This window comes from Balaenoptera acutorostrata, chromosome 19 (genome assembly GCF_949987535.1).
Source record: "Balaenoptera acutorostrata chromosome 19, mBalAcu1.1, whole genome shotgun sequence".
NCBI classification, from domain to species: Eukaryota; Metazoa; Chordata; class Mammalia; order Artiodactyla; family Balaenopteridae; genus Balaenoptera; species Balaenoptera acutorostrata.
The window spans coordinates 56695738-56714608 of NC_080082.1; the positions used below are offsets into that span (position 1 = coordinate 56695738).

At 51.1% G+C, this 18871-nt stretch overlaps 1 protein-coding gene and 1 pseudogene across 1 annotated transcript; both read right to left on the reverse strand.

The window, feature by feature from the left end:
• Positions 1 to 537: 537 nt before the first annotated feature.
• CKM (creatine kinase, M-type) lies at positions 538 to 9679 on the reverse strand. The gene is made up of 8 exons (XM_007168131.3): positions 9573 to 9679; positions 7303 to 7512; positions 6253 to 6407; positions 5611 to 5743; positions 3273 to 3444; positions 2203 to 2326; positions 1597 to 1786; positions 538 to 1075 (listed from the first exon to the last, which is right to left on the reverse strand). Exons 2-8 carry the CDS (start codon positions 7493 to 7495, stop codon positions 897 to 899), a joined length of 1146 nt encoding a protein of 381 aa, XP_007168193.1. The 5' UTR covers positions 7496 to 7512; positions 9573 to 9679; the 3' UTR covers positions 538 to 896.
• Positions 9680 to 16468: 6789 nt separating this feature from the next.
• LOC103008482 (ubiquitin-fold modifier 1-like) lies at positions 16469 to 16865 on the reverse strand (annotated as a pseudogene).
• Between the last annotated feature and the right edge of the window lie 2006 nt (positions 16866 to 18871).

The following is an 18871-nucleotide window of genomic DNA, read 5'->3' on the forward strand; positions in this document are numbered from 1 at the left end:
GAGAGCGTTCTAGGCGATGTGGGGAGCCATGGCAGGTGGTCGAGCAAAGTAAGGAAAGTTGGAAAGACTGCTAGCAGCTGTAGAGGGCTGAAGTCAGATCGCACAGAAGGAGGCCAGTGAAAAGCATAATGAAGTAGACAGTGATGAGATGCATGGGAGGTCTCAAACCGGAGGCCGGGGGGCCAAATTCAAGTCTCAGACATTTTCTTTGGCCTCTGTTTCTCCCTCGCGAGGACCCTGTGTTTGAGATCTGAGCGTGAGTGATTGGGAGCCGAGGTTGGGAAGGGCCCAAGCTCGGCGGTGTGACACTGGACCACACCTCTCCGGGTCTCAGATTCCCCATAGAGCTTTGTAATGTTTGTATTAGACTCTGTACCCTAACTTTGCCTCATTTTAGAGATGAGATAAAGCATGTCTAGCCCTAGGACATGTCTAGAGACGGCAAACCACTTCGAGGTCACACAGTAGCCAATTACAAAAGTCTTTCCTCCTTTTCCTCCTCCCTCCCCCCCCCCCAATAACTATCGCGCACAACGCTAAGGCCACCATTGCTTTTATTTGTTGCTTTGAGCGGAGAAAAAGCATGAGCCCCAGGTGAGCTAGGGTGCTCTCCATTAGCCAGAGCTCCTGATGGTGGGCGGAGCCCAGGGAAAAGGAGAGGAGAGCATAAGGGAGGTTATTCATTGGCCAGAACCCAGAGAATGGAGCCCATTGGTTGGAACTCTGGTTGGAACTGGAACTCGAAGGAGGGTGGCTAGAGCCCCGGGTAGACTAAACCTTTATCGGCGGGACTCCGGGATAAAGGGGCGGGGCAAAGGATGATGGGCGGGCCTCCGGTGGGCCGGGTCCTCCCTTTGGCTGGGTCTCCAGCAGTCGGCGGCGGGCGGGCAGTGCGCCTACTTCTGGGCGGGGATCATGTTGTCGATGGATTGGCCCTTTTCCAGCTTCTTCTCCATCTCCACTATGAGCTTCACACCATCCACCACCAGCTGCACCTGTTCTACCTCCGACGAGCCCAGCCTATCGGCGTTGGACACGTCGAACACTGAGCCCACGGCGGCCGTGTCCACGCCACCTGTGGGAATAGGAGGCAGGGGCTAAGGAGCGAGCAGAGATGCAGGAGCGGGGCCCGGGACGCAACCCCCGTGCCAACGGCGACTGCCGCACGTACTGAGCGAGTGCCTACTGTGTAAAGGTTAAGTGCACGCAGTTTCCTAAGCGTCTGTCTATTCACGGGCCCACATCTCCGGCTTTAGGTACCTCACCCCTCGACCATCCAACATGGTGGGTAACAGAGTTGAGCTCTGGAGCCGGGCTGCCTGGGGTCGAATCCTGACCATCCTCCCCTTTACAGATGGGAAAGTGAGGTCCCTAGGCGGCCAGGGACATACACAGTGTATATTAATTATATAACCATGATGGTATATTGACTCATCTGAGATAAGGCGTGCTGATGCCTATTTGCAGAGGAAGGAACTGAAGCTCACAGAAGGGCAGCCCTTGCCGACCCCCAGAACTCGTGGGGATGCCCCACCTCCCCTTCAGCCGCCGCAAAGGGCCAGCCGCAGAAGCCACAGGAAGGGATGTGGGCCGCACCTGTGCCCCGCTTCTGCAGGCGCAGACGAGTGAGGATTTCCTCGAATTTGGGATGCTTGCTCAGGTGCTCTAGTTTCACATGCACGCCTCCACGCAGCCCGGTGCCCAGGTTTGATGGGCAGGTGAGCACGTAGCCCAGGTGCTCGTTCCACATGAAGGGGTGGCCGGCTTTCTTGAAGATCTCCTCAATCTGAGGTAGGGGTAGAGGACCTGGGATCAGCGCCGGCGGGCGCCCCCAAATACACCCACAACCCGGACAGGGTTCGGAGGGACAGGGTGTGAGAATGTCAGTAGGGGTAGGATTCCGAGGGGGCGGGTCTGGAAGACCTGGAGGCACGAGATTCTGAGGGGAGGGGCCCGACCGCACTGGTGTTGGCAGGATTCTGAGGGGGCTGGGCTTGAGGACGCCGGGAAGGCGGGTTCGTAGGGGCGGGGCTTGAACATAGGGGAGGGGCCGGTTTCTCAAAGGGCGGGGCCTTGGAAAGCGAGTGGGGCGGGTGCTGAGGGGCGTGGCTTGGGTATAGGGAGGAGCCGGGTTCCGAGGGGAGGGGCCTCGGAAAGCAGCTGGGGTGGTCACGTGGAGTCACGCGAGAGGCAGGCACCTACCTTGTGCAACCCCACGCAGAAGCGGCGGAAAACCTCCTTCATGTTGCCCCCCTTCTCCATGGAGATGACTCGGAGGTGGTCCTCCTCGTTCACCCACACCAGGAAGCTCTTGTTGTCATTGTGCCTAGGTCGGGCGCAGCAAAAGGCCGAGGAATCAGCTCCGCGGGAACCCCATTCCCCTGCGTCTTGCAAACACATACCCACCGCTAGGGGGCAGCGGGCCTGAAGGGCAAGAGGTGGGAGCACCTCAAAGTCTCAGAAGCTAACACCTGTAGACTCTAATGTCACTGGACCTGTGGAATCTCGAATCCTGGGATCAGTGACTTTTAGGGTCTGAATTCTTTGAACATTATAGACTCTTAGAACCTCAGAATCTTTGAAAAACGGAAGCCAGGAATCAGAATTGATAAATCTTCCCATCACATTGTAGCATCTCAGAAAGAGTTTTAGAACTGTAAAACTCCAGGATCTGGAAATGTTTGAAACCACTGAATCACAGAATCGGAAATTAGTGGAATCTAAAAATATTTAAAGTCTTGAAATCTTACAACCTACACTCTCCAAATCTTTTGAAACCTTGGTCCTCAAAACCTTTTAAAATCTTTGACTATCAGAATCAGGGATTCAAAGATTCATGGAAAGCCCAGCTAGCAACAACAGCTGGTAATAAAAATCATACTAATGGCCAATATGAGCACTTACTATATACCAGGCACTTTTTCCAATACTTTACATAAATTAACTCAATTAATCTTCACAAGAACCCCAAAAGCTATGAATTATCATGATCGCCATTTTATAGATGGGGAAACTGGGGCAGAGACATGTTAAATCATGTGCCAAAGGTCACACAGCTAGTAAGTGGCAGCGCTGGGATTTGAATCCAGGGAGTCTGGTTCAAGTCTAAGTTTCAAGTTTCCCAAAATGTGACATGCAGACCACAGGGTGGGCAGGGGTGGAGGGCAAGATGATTCTGGATAATTACTGTTATGGTCTTGACTTTGGTGGAAAGTCACGGGAAGGCTGGAGGAGGCAGGGGCGAAGGGGGCCATAGGGCAGGGGGGCCTCACCAGATGCCACGGGCATCGGGCCAGTCTCGGGCCATGCCTGAAGCCAGTAGCAGCGGGGACACGGGCTTGTCAAACAGGAAGTGGTCATCGATGAGTTGCTGCTGTTCCTTCTCTGTCATGCTCTTCAGAGGATAGTATTTCCCCTTGAACTCTCCCGTCAGGCTGTTGAGGGCTGAGGGGCCGCAGGAGGCAGTGGTCAGCAGCCTGCCCCACCTCGAGTGGGGCGCAGAGGCCCTGGGGACCCCACACTGCTACCCCTAACGGGCCTGGACCTTGGCCCTGTGGAGGTCCCAAAGGCGCCTAAACACTGTGTCTAAACCCAGATTCATGACCCCTCCCCAAAGCGTGCTCCTCCCCTGTCTGCCCTGGGAAAACCCACACCAAGTGCTCAAGACAAAAAACGTGGATTCTCCCCTTCCCGCCACCAAGCCTCACATTCAATTCACCTGCGAGCCGTAGTGTGCTGGTGCCTGCTCCCGCTGGCTGCCAGGACAGAGAGTCAAAGTCTCAGGAATCCAGGAGCCATCAGTAAACATTATTATATTATAGTATTTATAGTGTTTGTATGTATTCATATGTATTCATAATACATAATAAATATGTATTATGTGTAGAATAAATTTATTTATATAATACATATACGTATTTTTATATATTTTATACATTATTTGTATAATATACCACATAATATAGTCTATATCATATACTGTATACTATATTATGTTGTTAAAAGTAAATTATAAAAACTTACAATTAGGGCTTCCCTGGTGGCGCAGTGGTTAGGAATCCGCCTGCCAAGGCAGGGGACAAGGGTTCTAAGCCCTGGTCCGGGAAGATCCCACATGCCGCGGAGCAACTAAGCCCGTGCGCCACAACTACTGAGCCTGCGCTCTGGAGCCCGCGAGCCACAACTACGGAAGCCCGCGTGCCTAGAGCCCGTGCTCCGCAGCGGGAGAGGCCACCGCAATGAGAAGCCCGCGCACCGCTACTAGAGAAAGCACGCACGCAGCAAGGAAGAGCCAACGCAGCCAAAAATAAATAAAATTAATTAATTAAAAAAAAACACCTTACAATTAAATAAATTATATTTAAAACATAGGGAATAAATACTCAGAACTATCACTTTCTAATTATTTTACTACACTTACTATTTTCTATGTTCTTGAAGTTATTTTCATCTATTGTATCTGTATGGTGGAAATGCTACATAACGATGTGCTACTGCACGTTTCCTCCCATTGCCCAGCTCTGTATGATGTCACGTGATTAGCTTAAAATTGGCCACAGTAGGAGAGTTTACACCAGAGAAATTGGTAGTTGCTGGCTGCAAATCAGGGCTTGTTTTTTTGTTTGTTTGGGTTTTTTTTTTTTTTTGAGAGCCAATTGTTAAACATTTAGCAGAACAACACTGCCTGCCAGCCCTAACAGTTCTACCTCCCAAACATACCCACTCTTTCTCCCCATTCCATTGCTACCCCTCACCCCCAACCTGGACAGCTGCAGTTGCCCCCTCTCAGCCTCTCTCCTACCTTTGCCCACAGTCTGCTCCCTGCACAGCAGCCAGAGGGATCCCTATTAGTCTGAACCTGTCCCTCCTCTGCTCACCACCCTCCCATGCTTTCCTTCTCCCACAGGGTCAAAGCCATAGTCCTCGCAACAGCCCACAAGGCTCTGCACGACCTGGCCACCCACACCCCTCTGACCTCATCTCCTCCCCTCCCGCCATCAGCCACTCGGCTCCAGGCACACTGGTCTCCTTGCTATGCCTCCAACACACCTTCCCATCCCAGGGCCTTTGCACTTGCTGTTCCACCTGCCAGGAATTCTTCCCAAGCTTGGCTTCTTCTTGTCAGTCAGGTCTCAACTCCTTTCTAACGTAGCTCTCGCCTGTCATTCTGTGCCACAACCCTTGTTTCTTGGCTTCATGGCATTTTGGAATTATCTTGTTCTTTTGTTGGTTTCTGTGTTTCCTCTTATCTCCCCACCAGGCTGACAGCTCTGTGAGAGCAGTGACCTTGTCCATCTTATTCATCACGAGAGCCCCAGCTCCCCACACAGAGCGAGAACAACCGTAAATGTTTGCTTAATGGATGGGTGGACGGATGAATAGATGGACGAAGGTCAGGACCCTGGCGCAATTGGGTGTCAAGTCTTGACAGCACCCCCAGGCTTCCACCAGGGGTAATGCTGCCAGCTGTCACTCACCAAGTACTCATGACTTACCAAGTTCTTTCAGTGTTTTGGAAAATGGGGGCCCAGGGGAGTCCAGAGACCTGCCCACGGAGGAGCAGAGCCACAGCTGGGGGACCCCCGCAGTGTGCGGGGTGGGAGCTCTCACCTTCCACGGCGAGTTTCTCCACGGCCCGGCGCTCACCGCGGGAGCAGTGGGGGGGCAGCGAGAAGCCCTTGATGCTGCGGCCCGTGCGGACGCGGCTGCTGAGCACGTAGTGGGGGTCCAGGTCGTCTCCACCCTAGAGAATGGGTGGGGGGGTCAGGGCAGGGCGGGCCATCCTGTGAGCCCTGCCCCCCCTCCCCAGCGAGGTCAAGTCTCCCGCCAGGCCCTCCCAGCTCTCTCAGGCTCTCTGCTGCTTCCTTTGGCTCCTCCCTCCCCACTGGCCTCCCTCACCACCACCCCCCCTTCTCTCTCTCTCTCTCTCTCTCTCCATTTTTCTCTCTCCATCTCTGTGTCTCTGTTTCTCCCTCTTCTACATGTCTGTTTTGTACCTGCCTTCCTCCCTCCCTCCCTCTCTCTCTCTCTCTCTCTCTCCCTCCCCACCCCCACTGCCCCCAGCCCCATCTCCTTGCCTGACTTCGTGTCTCTCTGTCCCTCTCTCTTCCCATCTCCCTCTGTGTTTCTCTCCATCTCTGTTCGTCTCCCTGTCTCTCTGGGTGTCTCCCCCACCTCCTCCCTTCTCCTCCTCTTATCCTCATCCCTCTACCCTCTCTCTCCCACCCCTCCCCTCCCCTGGGGGCAGCCGACCTTGAGGTTCTCGTGGTTAAGGTCGGTCTTGTGCTTGTCGCTGGGTTTGTAGCCCCCGTGCCGGTTCTGGATGATGGGGTCAAAGAGGTCCTTGAAAACCGCGTAGGACTCCTCGTCACCAGCCACACAGCCCACGGTCATGATGAAGGGGTGACCTGGGGGGGTCGGGGGGGAGGTCAGAGGCGCTTGTCCCCAGCAAGAAAGGCCTGGGCTCCTGGGTCCAGTGTAGACTGTGTGTGTATGTGCGTGCGCGTGCAAGGGAGTTCACTCGACACCTCTGGGTCAGAACTGAGAAGGCTGAGGCTTGGTAAGAATGGGGAGGGAAGGCTGGGAAAGGTCAAGGTGGCCTCTGGGGGGGTGGGAGGAAGGCTGCGGGCAGGACAGAGGAGAAAGAGTCTGGGGGGCCAGTTACTAAGAATATTACCATGTCAGAGTCCCCAGATCATGGAATCTTCCCCTAAAAAATTTCAGAACCTTAGACTATCAGCCCCCACAGATAATAAGAGACTTGAAAGACCCTCTTATTTCCCAAGTGGGGAAACAGAGGCCTGGAGAGAAAGGGCCTCTCCCCTCAATCACACCATGAGTCGGGGGCTAAGGCTAGAAGCTGGGCTCCTGCCCAGTTCCACTCGCCCTGGCAGGGTGTCCTTGGAGAAGGAAGCGCAGCACTCATGATACCCCCCCGTCAGAGTCTGAGCGCTCACTTTTTGCCAGGCGCCACTCCATGTGTACTGATGCCTATGTTTTCCCAACATGGGTGCCCATTTTGCAGGTGAGGAAACTGAGGCCTGGGAGATGCATTAGCTTCCTCAGGGGAGTCTCACATTATACTCCTGCACATTTAGCGAGTGGTTTACCACGTGCCGGACCCTGTCCCAAGCACTTCACCCATCTCAACTCATCTGTTTCTCACAACAGCCCCATGGATATGGTCCCCATTTTACAGATGGGAAAACTGAGACCCAGGGAGGTGGGATCGAGGCCTGGCAGACAGCCTCCAGAGGCCCCCCAGCCTTCTGGTCCCTGTGATGCTCCACCAAGGAGGCTTACCTGGGTTGTCCACACCTGTCTGGATGACATCATCCACAGTAAAACCAGATGGCGTCTCCTTGTCCCGCAGCTTCTTGTAGATCTCAGGGGTCAGTGCCTTGGCCATGTAGTTGTTGTGCTTGCTGAGGTCTGGGTATTCCTCCTCAGCCTTGAAGTTCAGCTTGTACTTGTTGTGGGTGTTACTGAACGGCATGGTGGCGGTGTGGGGGCCTGTTGGGCAGGGGCGGAGGGGAAGATTAGCTCACATCCAGTAGAGACCAGCCAAAGAACAGAGCCAGTCTCTGGGGTCAGGCAGGCCTGAGGGTCAGTCCTGACTCCTGTGCTGTGTGACTTGGAGCCAGAGGGATTCCCCTCTCTGAGCCCCTGCATCTCGACAGGATGTATCAAGAGTTTTGTGTTAGGATCTTAGCTCCACCGCATCCTGGCAGGTGACCCTAGACTAGTAACCTTGCTAGAGACTCCGTTTCTCCAGCTGGAAAATGAAGGGGGGAACCCCTCAAGCCAGAGTAGTAATCATGGCATGGGTAAGAGTGTAGGTTCTAGAATCAGACAGCCTGGCTTTGAATGCCAGCCCTGCCACTTACAACAAGCTGTGTGACCTTGGGTGAGTTGCTTAACCTCTCTGTGCCTCAAAGTACTCACCTGTAAAATGCGGGTATAATAGCATTCACCTCATGGAGGTGTTGGAAGGATGAAGTGAGTTAATTATGTAAAGCACTTGGAATAGTGCCTGGAACACAATGATCATTATTTTGCTCAGCTATTATTATTATTGTTGTTGTTATTTTAAACTGTGAGGAGCTGGTGAGAAGATGGAGGGTGTTTCTGGCAATGAGTGTGTGAGCAGAAAAGGGACATTCTCTCCATAAACGTTCTTGGGTGCTCAGTGGAGGGATGAGGGGCAGGGTGGGAGTGATGGCTGGGTCCCTGCCCCCACCTCTGTTTGCTGACACCTCTCCTGCAGGGCACAGAAGAACAGCTCAGCCTCTGAGTTTGACAGAACTGGGTTCAAATCCCATCTATGCCATTTCCGGGCTGTGTGACCCCAGGCCAGTTACTCAGCCTCTCTGAGCCTCTGTCCTCTGTGAACTGAACGTTCCCCATGGGGTTGCCGGGAGGATTCTTTGAGCTCAAGCATGTGGCCGGTTGAGCACAGGCCCCATCATGGAGTTGGGGCCTGATACCTAGAGGGGTGGCTGCTATTATTGTTATTATTACTTTTATCCACGAGACCCAGGAGAAGGGACCCCTTAGTGGTGGTGGTAGGGATGGGATACTCATTCCCAGCTCCAGGAATGGGAAGCAGGTAGGATGGTGGGAAGGAGATGGGGACCAGGGTGAGAGGAAGGCCGAGGCATCAGGCCAAGGGGGATGAAAACCCACGAAAGCCTTTGGAGTTGATGTCCAGGGTTGGGGATTTATTTTTAGAGTCTGGCAAACTCCTCCTCCCCCGCCGCCACCCCCCAACATTCCAGGGTCTCGGCTTGCACCAAGTCAGCAGGCCAGAGACAGGTGGACCAGGGTGGCCGGGAGGATATGCATTCAGGCCGTGGGGCTCAAGGGCTTTCAACCCAGAAAGCCCCCTTCAGAGCATGTCCCCACCCCCATCCCTGCTGGGGAGAGGCCAGGAGAAGGCACGGAAGCAAGGTTGGTGAGCCCAAGAGACACCAGGAATCATAGCCCCAGAGCCCCCCCCAACACACGTCACCATGGACCCCCAGATCACACCGTAAACGGACCCACACTCGCACACCTCCAAGCTCAGAGACACACCCAGGATACAGGTACTCATGCAGGAACCACGGAAAGTTAGCCACAAGGTCACAGTGTGTGGAACACCATAGGGACCCACAAGGTCACCAACGCAAAGACCCCGCAGTCCCTGCCGTCGCAGAGACCCTGACAGGTGACACACAGACCCCTCCCACAGTTCATGGTGCCCAGTTCTGGTGGCAAAGCACCATGAACAAGGCCTGGCCCGAAGCCCCTTGCAGGGGGTGACAGCTGGCAGCTGTCAAGACTCCTTCCCATTCTGGGAACCCTCCCCAGGACCCTGTGCCGCAGAGATCACGAGTCACAGCCGGGAGTCAGGGGCTCACAGGTAGAGGGGACCCTCTGACACAAGGTCCACCTTGCCACACACTGACCCACCTGTGTGCAGGAGGACGCGGGGGAGGACACGTAAGACCCCTTCCGGAGCCAGCTCGGCCTCTGATTCCAGAGGAGGACCCCACTCTGGACCCCACCCCAAATCCCACCCCAGGCAGTACCTGGCTGGGCTGTGCTGGAAGGGGCTGTCTGTATCCCGGAGGCAACACTGACCCGAGGGAAAGGCCCGCAGCCCTGGCCTTATATACGGGGGAGCCCGAGCTGTGCTATTGGCTGGGAGGGGCTGCCCCCCGGGAGGGGGCTGGAAGGCAGCTGAGCCTCTCACCTCACCGCCCAGGCATTGTGCCCACCCTGAACCCAGGCATGCCTCACGCCCATCCCCATGGCCTTGTATGGGCCGCCCCAGGGTCTGGGCCCAGACCCCCCCCACACCCAACCAAGCTGGTCCCCTGACCAAGTGCTGAGTCGGGCTGGCGGGGACAGCTGGCCCCCCGCCGGGGCCACGGGATAGTGTCAGGGAATGTCCCAGGCACGTAGAAGCCACCCTCCCCTGGCCTTCCACTGGGCCACCAGCCTCTCCTCAGCCCCCAGCGGCCTTGACCCCAGCAAACAGCAGGTCCTGAGCCCTAGCCCTGGGGAAACCTTGCAATGGCCCCTGAAGGTCAGGTATCTGGTTTTCCAGCAGAGGAAACAGAGATCGAGAGAGGCTGTGGGATTTGCCTGCTGTCACCCAGCTACAGGGAGCATCTGACCAAAGCCGAGGTGGGAACAGGGGTGGCCTGACCCCAGAAGCCTGTGCTTGGATGTACTTTCCTCCTTGGGAGCGGGTGGGAGGGAAACTGAGGCTGGGCTGAGTTGGGGCTGTTCTAACTCAAAGCCAGGTTGGAGGAGGTGGTCACCTTTCCCACTCCAGTCCGCCCGCCTGGTGACACTGGGAGATTTCCGCTGTGGAGGGGATAGGGAGGGACGTGTCCTGCCGGGAAGGGAGGTTATTTTTAGAGCTAGCTCTCTGTGTCCTCTGGGAGACCCGAGGTGCTGGGGATGGGGGGGTGGGGGGGCAGGTGTGAGGAGGTGGGGTCGCCACGTGTCCGGGTTAATTATAACCAGGCTTCTCGGGTGTCCCCAGGCCTCGCCTCCTTACAAGGGCAGCCGCGAGCCCGGGAGGCCAGCCCCACCCGCAGGGGAAGGGGGCTGGGTGGCGGCTCAGGTCAGAGCGCAGGACTCGCTGGGATCCGGGCTTTCAGCACCTCGACCGTGACGGGGGACCTCAAGGGCCGAGGATGAGATTCTTCGGAAATGGGACGGCACAGAGGAAATTGCTTCCTCCGCTTGGAAGGCGCCAAGACTTGGGCAAGCGGGGGCAAGTCCAGGGAGCAGGAGGAGTTCAGGGAGCGCCCGGATTGAAACAAAGAGAACGTTCCTTTCCCTCTGAGGTTCCTCCCTCCTGCCCGGTCTTCCCCACTTCTTCCCAGGCATGGGGGCACTGATCTAGGGAAAGGGGACCCTCTCTACCTCTCCCTAGGTTACTTTTGGGAGGGGGAGCTGCTTAGAAAACTTTTCCTTGGGGCCCAGCCCCTGATCTCTCCACCAACTTCCCCTTCCCAGTAAGGTCAGAGTGGCAAAGTTCTCCTTCACAGTTAGGGAAACTGAGGCCCAGAGAACTAAAAGGAACTGGTCTAGAATTATTATGCATTTATCATTTCAACAATTATTTATTAAGCACTTAATGGGAACACAGCAAAAAATAAGCAAAACCCCTGCCCTCGCGGAGGTGACGTTTTAGTGAGAGTAAGCAAGTCAATATATGCTCTAAGGTCAGGGACAATGGGGCTTTGAAGGAAAGTGACAGAGGGTAAGGGATGAGAGTGATGGCACAGCAGAGGAGATCAGGTCAGACCTCTCTAGGGAGGTGTCATCCGAGCAGAGACTGGAGGGAGCCAGCCATGTGGGGATCTGGAAGAGGGACAGCAGGTGCAAAGGCCCTGAGGTGGGAGTGGCTTGGCATATCTGAGAGACAGGGAGACAGCTGGAGGGCTGGAGCAGATGGAGCAGAGGGGAGAGTGGGAGGGAGAAGATGAGGTTGGAGAGAAGACAGGAGCAGACCTGTAGGGTCCCAGGGGCCGTGGTGGAGTCTCCATCCCAGTGTGAGTGGGATAGGAGCCCCTGAGAGCTATGAGCAAGGGAGAGACAGGATCCAGCCACATCACACACAGCTCAGCCCCCTGGATCCCTAATAACCCCTTGTGTGGACATTTGACATTCCTTTTGGCCACACAGCATCCGAAGCCCTTTCTGTGTCTGGGGAACCCCCCACCCTCTGACCACCTCCTTTGGAGAAGCCAAAAATGTCAGAAACTCGGTTTCCCATAATCCTTTGCAGCAATGGTTCAGTCATGTGACCAGGGCTGAGCCAGTCAAACACTCCAGCAGACCTTGTATCATAAGCTCTACCTCCTTTATCTTCTTTGAGTCTCACAGAAACAGTTGGCCTTGGGGAGCACTGTAATCCCCATCATATATCTTCCTCCCACTCCCAGCCCCTGAGCCCATCAGTCTCCAAGGCCTGTCCATCCCTCCTACCCTAGCTCAAGACCTCCACATTCACTCCTGCCCTAGCAGCCTCGCTGGTCTCCTGCCCCAGTGTTGCCCTGTCCCACCTACTCCCTACTTGCTGACCTCTCCTGCTCAGAACCTGCCATGGCTCCCCAGTGCCCTCAGGATAAATGAGTATTTGTTGACTAAGTAAATAATAGTAGCTTTATCAGTCATTTGGAAACCCCTTCACCCAGCTTAAGTAGAAAGGGCTTTCCTACCAGATATTAGGTGCTCACAAAATTGTTGGAAGGGCCGAAGGAGCAGGCTCTAGGCTGGGCCTCCAGGAACACCTCTTGCCCCCAGAATCATGCTTCCTCTGAAAAACTGGACGTGCTAGAAGGAAGTTAGCATGGATATTGAGTGGCCACTCCACAGTCTCCACCCTAACAGTTAACTCTCATGGAGCACTCCTATATGTCAAGTACTAGGCTAACTGCTTTACATATATTAGCTCATTTAACGTTCCCAACAATAAGGCTGAGAGAGGTTAAGTGACTTGCTCAAGGTCACACAGCTGGGAAGGGGCAGAGCTGGGAATCAAACTGGCACAGGGCTGCTGAGAGTGGGTTCAGGCTTTGGTAAAGATAATTTTCAGGCCTCTCAGCAAGGTCAGACAATATTGTCAGCCCAGAGTCTGTTTCTGGGTCTTTAGGCCCTGACAATTTGTACCCACATCCCCTTGCCCCCTTCATCACCCTAGCAGTCTGGTTTCAGGATTCAATCACTGTATGTGTATTAACCAATTTAATTCTCCAACAGTCCTATGAGGTAGATATGCAAATTTTACAAGTCAAGAAAGTGAAGCCCAGAGAAGTTGAGTCACTTTCCCAAAATCACACAGCTGGGAAGTAGCAGAACCAGACTGGACCGGGTAGTCATTCCCTTCCTGATTCCACCTGTTCATGCTAAAGCCTCATTTTACAGCGGATGGATGCTGAGGCTGGAAAAGGGCAAGGGATCGCAGACTTCTGGTATCCTCAGGTGGCAGAAGGTACAAGAGAGCTTTGTGGGATCTCTCTTATAAGAACACCAATCCCATTCATGAGGGCTTCTCCTCCTACTAATACCAAAGGCCCCAGCTATTAATGCTGTCACCTTGGAAGGTTAGGATTTCAACATATGAATTTTGGGAAAACACAAACATTTAGATCATAGCACCAAGATATATTGCTAAGTGGGGGGGGGGGGGAAAGAAAAAAAGAAAAAAAAATATATATACCTGTTGCCACAAAAATGCTGTGAAACATACCATCCCAAAATGCAGGAGCTTTGAAATGGATGTGGGGTTGACTGAGAGTTGGCTGATTTGGGATGGGCACAACTGGGAAGCTTTGCTCCATACTCTTATGTTAAAAACAAGACAACAGACTCAAAATGCTAAGCCCCATGTCACCAAATCAAGACTTAATGACAGTTTTGGCTCTCCCGGAGATGGAATCTTAAACCACCCACTCACATCAGCACTAGTTAGGTAATCTGCCTGATAGACCCCTGCCGTCCCTAAAGGAAAGTGACCTTGCAATAACCAGTCTGCTTTTTTTGCCTGGTACAACTTTTTTGTTTCTGCTCCCTTCCACCTATAAAAGTCTTTCATTTTGTTTAGTTCCTCGAAGCTCCTTTCTATCTGCTAGATTGGATGCTGCCTGATTCGAATCGATTTTTGCTCAAACTCAATACAATTTTAATATACCTCAGTTTATCTTTTAACACTACAGAGACGTTGTGGTGTGTGGGCCAAAGGGGAGCAGTCACGCAGGGGAAGCTTTTCTCATGCCTGTGCCTGGGCGCAAAAGGCAACGTTCAAGGCCCCTTAGGTCGAAGCTCAGAACTGGCATGACTGGCACTTGTGCCACTCTGCTATTGACTAAAATAAGTCACGTGACCACACTCAAAGTCAAGGCCATTGTTCAGTCTACTTCCATGAGTAAGAATTTTCTCATTTGTGTTTTTCTTAAATGGTCACTCATGCTCAGACATCCACACACAATTCATATCCCTGGAATATCTCAGGAAGGATATTAGAAACTGGTAATCATGTTTGCTTCTGGGAAGAGTGGGGATCACGGAGTGACAAAGACCTACTTTTCACTCTGTAGTCTTTTGTTCTCTGTGAACATCCTTTCTGACAGCACTTTACTTCTTAAATTAAAAAAGGGGGTAAATATAATTCACACTGCTGTATGTTATATGAAAGTTAAGAGAGTAAAAATAAATAAATAAATAAAAATTTAAAAGGGGGGAGGCTTTTTAAAAACTATGGCCAAGAGATGAAAATAGAAAAGCCCCCATCACATCCACCCATTTTCCTGACATGGCAAACTGAGGCCTTAAGTGATTGGATGGGGATTTTGTTGAGTGCCTTCTTTTTTTTTTTTTTGTCACTAGTTAATATGAGTTCATTTGGGATGATTTTGATTTTAGAAGGAAGACAAGTTCAAAGAATCGTTTCATAGAAAATGAAACCAGGAGTTAGTTGTATATGGATGGATGTTGAAAATACATTTATAAGCTAAAATGTATGACAAATTTCTCTTCTACCCAGTGTCTCTTTTGTTTTGTTTTCTAATTTATTTTATTGAAGTACAGTTGATTTACAATGTCGTGTTAATTTCCGCTATACAGCACAGTGATTCAGTTATACATATATATCTATGTATACATTCTTTTTCATATTCTTTTCCATTACGGTTTATCATAGGATATTGAATATATCCCTGTGCTATACAGTAAGACCTTGCTGTTTATCCATCCTATATATAATAGTTTGCATCTGCTAATCCCAAACTCCCAATCCATTCCACCCAGTGTTTCATTTTTTGTTTTCTTTTTTTTTTTGTGACATAGGCTCTTTTTTTTTAAATTAGCTGTGCTTTATCTTTTTTTTAAATAAATTTATTTTATTTATTTTTGCCTGTGTTCGGTCTTCGTTGCTGTGCGCGGGCCTTTTCAGTGCGGTGGATTCTCTTGTTGTGGAGCGCAGGCTCTAGGCACGTGGGCTTAGCTGCTGCGCAGCATGTGGGATCTTCCCCGACCAGGGCTCAAACCTGTGCCCCCTGCACTGGCAGGCAGATTCTTAACCACTGCGCTACCAGGGAAGTCCCCACCCAGTGTTTCTTAATGGATACTTCAAAATGAAACAGTTTGAGATCTTCACATTTGGTTGCTGCATTTTTATTTAATTAATAAATGTCCTGGCCATTTTTCATCTGGTAAAGCAACCTAACCAGGAAATATTCAGGAAAGCATTACTCACCCTATTGCCAATAAATTAGAACATGGCAACTGAAGACATCTGAGTTTGGTTGGTCCTTGATCTTTTCATGGACCATTAGGAATAATTTCCACAGCGTTCTTGCAAGTGGAGGAAAAAGGTGGAAATGCTAAAAAATTGAGTCCAACAGAGAAGGCGACCAGGGAATTGGTTATGCTTTGACTGAACTAGAGCTGCCTTCCCCCAGCTAGAATCAAGTTCAAATGCTGACTGCCTTGTTGACTGTGGTCTTGGGTGAGGGATTTCTCCTCTCTGAGCTTCAGTTTCTTCCTCTTTCTTAATTTTTTTTTTCAGCCAAAGATGCTTCTACTTTATTTTCAATTCTCACCATTACAAGTGTTGGATTCTGCAAGATCATAGTTAAAACACTTTGGTGTAGGATATCAATTTTACACATAACGGCTGGATCCAAAAAGCCAATTTTGGGCTCTGATATTAAATTAAATTTTATATGAATACATGAATTTGAAACTCAAAAACAACCTAAATGATAACAAGAACTCATCAATACATTTATATTCTCTATCATAAATGATACATAAGTAAGAATTCAACTATTTTTACATCTGCAAGTCAGATGCTATCAAGCCAACTGCCTTGTACCATCCATAATCCTCTTACATTTTTAACTCAAAGACAAATAGGAAGATTCAGTACATTTTAATTTCCCAAATGTTCTCAGAAAGAATGATCAGAAGCATCCTCCAGTTGTTTTTTTTTTTGAATTTTAGAATTTTATTTTATTTATTTTTTATACAGCAGTTTCTTAGTAGTTATCCATTTTATACATATTAGTGTATATATGTCAATCCCAATCTCCCAGTTCATCCCACCCCCCCCCCACCTCCTGCCACTTTCCCCCGTTGGTGTCCATACGTTTGTTCTCTACATCTGAAGCACCCTCCAGTTTTCAAACACAGTTGGGTAAATCCATTTACCCCACAGGAGCTACCTGTGTGTGTTGTAAGGTAGCAGTGAAAGACTATGATCCTCTGCGGTAGTGACGCCCTCAATGCGGAAGCCTTCCCTCTTCACATGAAGCGTGTGAATAACAGGAAGGGACAGAGTCACCTTCATTATTTCCTCAACTATTGGTGTTTTCATAGGATTTTTAAATGCCTGATTTCAATTTTACAACAACAATACCAATATTCATTCTGAAAGGTAATCTTATGTTCCAAGTAGCAGATATTAACAACTTCCAACATGATCTCTAGGAACAATTTGCAGTTCTTTTTTTTTTTTTTTTTTGGCCACACAGCTTGCAAGATATTATTTCCCCAACCAGGGATCGAACCCGTGCCCCCTGCAATGGAAGCACAGAGTCATAACCACTGGCCTGCCAGGGAAGTCCCTAATTTGCAGTTCTGAACTATGCTTTGGAAAAACATTTCCAGCAGTCTGTGCAGGATTTATGCCTATTCCATTATGGGTAATAATTGCAGTTATTAGATGTTGCAGGAACTTTAAATTCTTCTGTTGCAAACTTTAAGACTGCTGTGAAAGGTGTACTTTTGGGAACACAGAGTACTTTGTGGGGCAGCTGAGAGTCTGACGTCAGAGTGATCTTAAAGAAAACCTTTGACATGGCAGAGCCAGTCCAGAGACCCCACCAATTCCACCGGCTAGCCCCACGTCCTCTGAAGTGCAGCCTGGCCCAGTTTCCTCCTTTTTAGGTATGGCAAGTAAGAGTGCCTATCTCAGAGGGTGGCTGTATAGATTCAGGGGCTCTGCTACTCCTTGGCTGTGTGATCTTGGACAAGTCGCTTAACCTCTCTGTGCCTCATCTTCTTCACCTGTGGAATGAGGACAATCATAGCAGGTTGGTGTGAAGGTGAACAGAATTAATCTACAAGACAAGACCTGACATAGGGCCTGTCTTGGGTAAGAACTCAGGAATGCCAGCCCCAGCTGATGCTGTGCAAAAGTGCTTGGCACAGGGCCAGCCCAAATGGTCACCTTGGTTAACACCTTCTTTCAGCCTTTATCTCATTTAATCCTCACCACTATGCTATGTGATGAGTGCAATCATCCCTGTTTTATATTTATTTATTTATTTATTTATTTATTTATTGGCTGCCTTGGGTCTTCGTTGATGCGCGTGGGTTTTCTCTAGTTGCAGCGAGCGGGGGCTAACTTCATTGCGGTGCCCGGGCTTATTGCGGTGGCTTCTCTTGTTGCGGAGCACGGGTTCTAGGCGTGCGGGCTTCAGTAGTTGTGGCACGTGGGCTCAGTAGTTGTGGCTCGCGGACTCTAGAGCACAGGCTCGGTAGTTGTGGCGCACGGGTTAGTTGCTCCATGGCATGTGGGATCTTCCCGGACCAGGGCTCGAACCCATGTCCCCTGCATTGGCAGGCGGATTCTTAACCACTGCACCACGAGGGAAGTCCCCATCCCTGTTTTATAGATGAGGAAATAGGTGCCCAGAAAATCATGGCTTGCCCCAGGTGACATGGAAAGGAAATGTCAAGACCAGGATTTGAATGCAGATCTACCTGGCTCCAATTCCCTCCCTCCCCCCACCCCACATACACACACAGTGTTTACCATGTGCCACTCTGTTCTAAGCCTTTTACAGGGATTACTCATTAATCCCCACATCAGCCTCACAAAGTAGGTTACACATGTGAGTCCATTTCTACAGATCAGGAACGTGAGGACCAGAGAGGTTAGTTCCTGGCTCAGGGGTCACACAGCCAACAAATGACAGAGCAGGGATTTGCACCTAGGTCACCTGGCTCCAGTCCCAGCACTGCTTCGTAGTAAGCGTGTGGCAGTTCCAGAACCAATGTCCAGTGTCCTGAGGCCAGAACAATGGGAGACAAGGACTCAGCTGCCCCCTTCTACCCTGTTCCCTAGAAATACCTGGAGAAGTTAGAGCATGAGTTTGAGTTTTATTTTCCATCAGTCAGTCAACAACCATTGCCCCGAGTGTCTTCTCTGTGTTCGGGCTGTGCTGGTTAGCACTGGGCACACAGCAGGGACTGAGACTGCCTTGGCTCTGTCTTCCCTCCTGGGTCTTACAGTCCTGCATGGGAGACAGACAAGTGATGACCCAGGATGGGCATGGCTGGAACATGGGAGCCCGGGAGGTTGCAGGAGCCCAGGAAGGGCGTTTCCTCCAGCCTTGGGGTGGTCAGAGAGAGCTTCCGGCAGGAGGGAGCATCTGCACTGAGGCTCGGAGAACACGGGAGTAGAGAGCCGCGCGGGAATCTGGTGCCTGGTCTACGGACCAACAGCGCCCTCTGCTGGAAGTATCCTGTAGTGCAGCGACCGGTGTACTGCCGGGGTTTGGCAAAGCTCGCCTTGAACCAAATTCGATGATGCTAGAATCCTGTGCGCCCAGCTTTGGCCAATTTATATTTCTAGGACTTGATTCATTGAGTCAGTCACTCAACAAATATTTCTTGAGCACCTAATTTGCGCCAGGTTGTTTTAATGCTAAAGATACCGTGCTGACAGTACAGAGCCCTGCCCTCAGGGAACTGGCATTCTAGTGGGGGAGAACCAATAATGTAACACCATAAAACCAGTAGCTAATAGTTGCTAAATGCTTCCGATCCATATATTAATGCATTCAATGCTTACAGGCTC

Excerpts from the sequence above, each read along its gene's own strand:
- CKM (XM_007168131.3), bottom strand. The coding sequence starts at position 7,495 with ATGCCGTTCAGTAACACCCACAACAAGTACAAGCTGAACTTCAAGGCT. Across the intron at positions 5,744-6,252 it reads TTAACCACGAGAACCTCAAG|GGTGGAGACGACCTGGACCC; the intron begins GTCGGCTGCCCC and ends CCCATTCTCTAG. Across the intron at positions 3,445-5,610 it reads GGAGAAACTCGCCGTGGAAG|CCCTCAACAGCCTGACGGGA; the intron begins GTGAGAGCTCCC and ends GCGGCCCCTCAG.